Genomic DNA, 2927 nt, shown 5'->3' with positions numbered 1-2927 from the left:
GAGCAGCAGAGCTGTGGTCAAACCACCCCTAGCATCTGTAACCAGCAAGCCCAAAATCGCCATAGGTAACCCTTCTAAACCCATATAACTAACAACATTCACAGCTATCAAAACAAAGGCTTTTTTGTCTAATTAACTGGCTATAATAGAGATTGTACTCTTTCCCTCTAGTTCAACCAATGGTACATTCCACAAGATCAGCTACCAGATCTCAAGCTGCAGTTCCAGTGGCCAAGGAAAAACCAGCAGCAGGTAAACAACAGCTAGGACATGTGAAAATAAGTATGTTTGTTCAGATGGACAATATGTGTATTTTTCCTCGTGTGTTTGGGCAACTTCCCATTTCCAAATCAGAATTCAGTCTGTCATTTTTAACAGATAAAAAAGCTCCCAAAGCAAGCTCACTATACAAGCTCTCTATTCTATTCGTATTCACAGAAGATCAACCACTTCCCTGGGATGAGTGAGATCTGCAGGAAGGATCTCCTGGCCAGGAACATGAACCGGATGTTCAAACCATTGCGTGGTACCACGACAACGACCTTCCCAAGTGACAGTAAGTGCCGTTCCAAACGACAGAATCTCCGGGTGATTGGCATCCCAGAACCACTGAAGGCCATGTATAACCTGCACATGAATGGATCGATGCTCGGTTAAAAAGGACGAGTTACCTCAGTTATTCATTCTTCTGTTCGCTCCTTTGTCAAATGTTTCTTCTGTTTGGTTGTACTTCAGTTATTTAGTTCTTCTGTTCGTTCATTCCTAATTCAGTTATTTAGTTCTTCCATTCGTCTGTCTGTTCGTTCATACTTTCTTACGTTCGTCTGTCCAATTGCCGTCCGTTCGTTTCTTCTGTTTGATCCTGCTTCAGTTATTTATTTATTCCGTTAATCTGTCTGTTTCTTCAGTTTATTCGTACGTTATTTAGGCGTCGTCGGGGATTTAAAGATGGAACAGACATCACCACATCAACGCAGCTTTAGAGCGATCTCGCGAGCCGCATGTTCATGTTCAAACCTTCCAACCGTCCATGATCGTCGTTCATTCAGGTGGGTTAAACAAACTGTAAACGCCATAATACTGTTGGTTCAAATGTCATATATTAATGAACAAGTTCATTCTGTCTGCAGGGATTAAAGCAAAAAAAAATCTCCTAACGTAAAAAAAAAATCCCTGTCTTAGGCGCGCTCTCCACGGATACGGCGGGCCAGCTGGATGTCTTTGGGCATGATGGTGACCCTCTTGGCGTGGATGGCGCACAGGTTGGTGTCCTCGAACAGACCGACCAGGTAGGCCTCGCTGGCCTCCTGCAGGGCCATCACAGCAGAGCTCTGGAAGCGCAGGTCGGTCTTGAAATCCTGGGCGATTTCTCTCACCAGGCGCTGGAAGGGCAGCTTGCGGATCAGCAGCTCGGTGGACTTCTGGTAACGACGGATCTCCCTCAGAGCCACGGTGCCGGGCCTGTAACCCTAACCGGGCCTGTAACCCTAACCCTAACCCCTAACCCTAACCGGGCCTGTAGCGGTGAGGCTTCTTCACGCGAGCTATAAGAACGACACTCAAAGCAGCAGAACCATTATCACACTCTTTTCTTCGGCTTGTTGTCTATGAACTCTATCTTGATCTTGACCCGTCCGCGGGTCTTCTTCCCGGGCTTGGCCCCGCTGGGGGGCCATCATCCCCGCTACCGACCCGCCGGCCTCTCCTCGGAATGTGGGACCACTACCCAGGTGAATGAGAACCTGACTGATCCTGAGATCCTGGAGTTGGCCGATAACGCTCCTCAACCCCAAAGGCTCTTTTAAGAGCCAACCACTTCTCTCTCCAAAAGAGCAATGCATCACTCCATCCTCTGGTTGTCTGCGCTGTGAGTCATGTTGTGAAATGTCCTCATTCTTATCTCATGTACATGAGGCAGAGAAAACGCACCAACGACACACTGTTGTGACAGAAACATTCCTCATGATGTGACATTTTCAGCATTCAAAATAATATTCAGTTCTCTAAGGTTTTAAAAACCAACCCTTCCTTGTGAAGTGAACCGTGTTCTTCGATATGTAGTTAATGTTTGTTTGGTTCATTTGTCTGAACTTGGCGGAGACAACTAATGATGGAAGTAGATAAAGGATAGGATCGTCAGTCACAACTTTGAAATAAGTTGCATGAAAATAACATTTGATGAAGAGAAGATGACATCTACAAGACATCTACTTGAAGAGAAGATGATATCTACAAGACATCTACTTGAAGAGAAGATGACATCTACATGACATCTACTTGAAGAGAAGATGATATCTACAAGACATCTACTTGAAGAGAAGATGACATCTACAAGACATCTACTTGAAGAGAAGATGACATCTACAAGACATCTACTTGAAGAGAAGATGACATCTACAAGACATCTACTTGAAGAGAAGATGACATCTCCAAGACATCTACTTGAAGAGAAGATGATATCTACAAGACATCTACTTGAAGAGAAGATGACATCTACAAGACATCTACTTGAAGAGAAGATGATATCTACAAGACATCTACTTGAAGAGAAGATGATATCTACAAGACATCTACTTGAAGAGAAGATGACATCTACAAGACATCTACTTGAAGAGAAGATGACATCTACAAGACATCTACTTGAAGAGAAGATGATATCTACAAGATATCTGAAGAGCATTGGCAAGCCAGGTGAAGTCTCGTATCATAATTTCTCTGTCCGCGCTCAAGAAGGCGGTGGCTACGACCCTGCTGTAGAATACACCCTGTGAGAGAGGAAGAGGAGGATGAGATCTATGAGTATTATTATTATTATTATTATTATTATTATGGACGTAGCAGTATTCAGTTTCGCGCTTTCGAATTTTCGAATCAAAACCTTCCACTTCCAGGATCTCTCGAGATCGAAGCTAAGAGTCCGTTAATTT

At 44.0% G+C, this 2927-nt stretch overlaps 1 protein-coding gene across 1 annotated transcript; it reads right to left on the bottom strand.

Annotated features, from left to right (window-relative positions):
* Window positions 1-1178: 1178 nt before the first annotated feature.
* Window positions 1179-1876, bottom strand: LOC308160793 (histone H3.2-like; the record flags this gene model as incomplete). The annotated part of the gene is made up of 2 exons (XM_080534730.1): window positions 1179-1461; window positions 1845-1876. The coding sequence occupies 2 exons, from the start codon at window positions 1874-1876 to the stop codon at window positions 1179-1181; spliced, it is 315 nt and encodes a 104-aa protein (XP_080390856.1).
* Between the last annotated feature and the right edge of the window lie 1051 nt (window positions 1877-2927).

This window comes from Nansenia antarctica (assembly GCF_963989245.1).
Source record: "Nansenia antarctica genome assembly, chromosome: 6".
Classification (NCBI taxonomy): domain Eukaryota; kingdom Metazoa; phylum Chordata; class Actinopteri; order Argentiniformes; family Microstomatidae; genus Nansenia; species Nansenia antarctica.
This window is presented reverse-complemented; position numbering and strand designations above follow the sequence as displayed.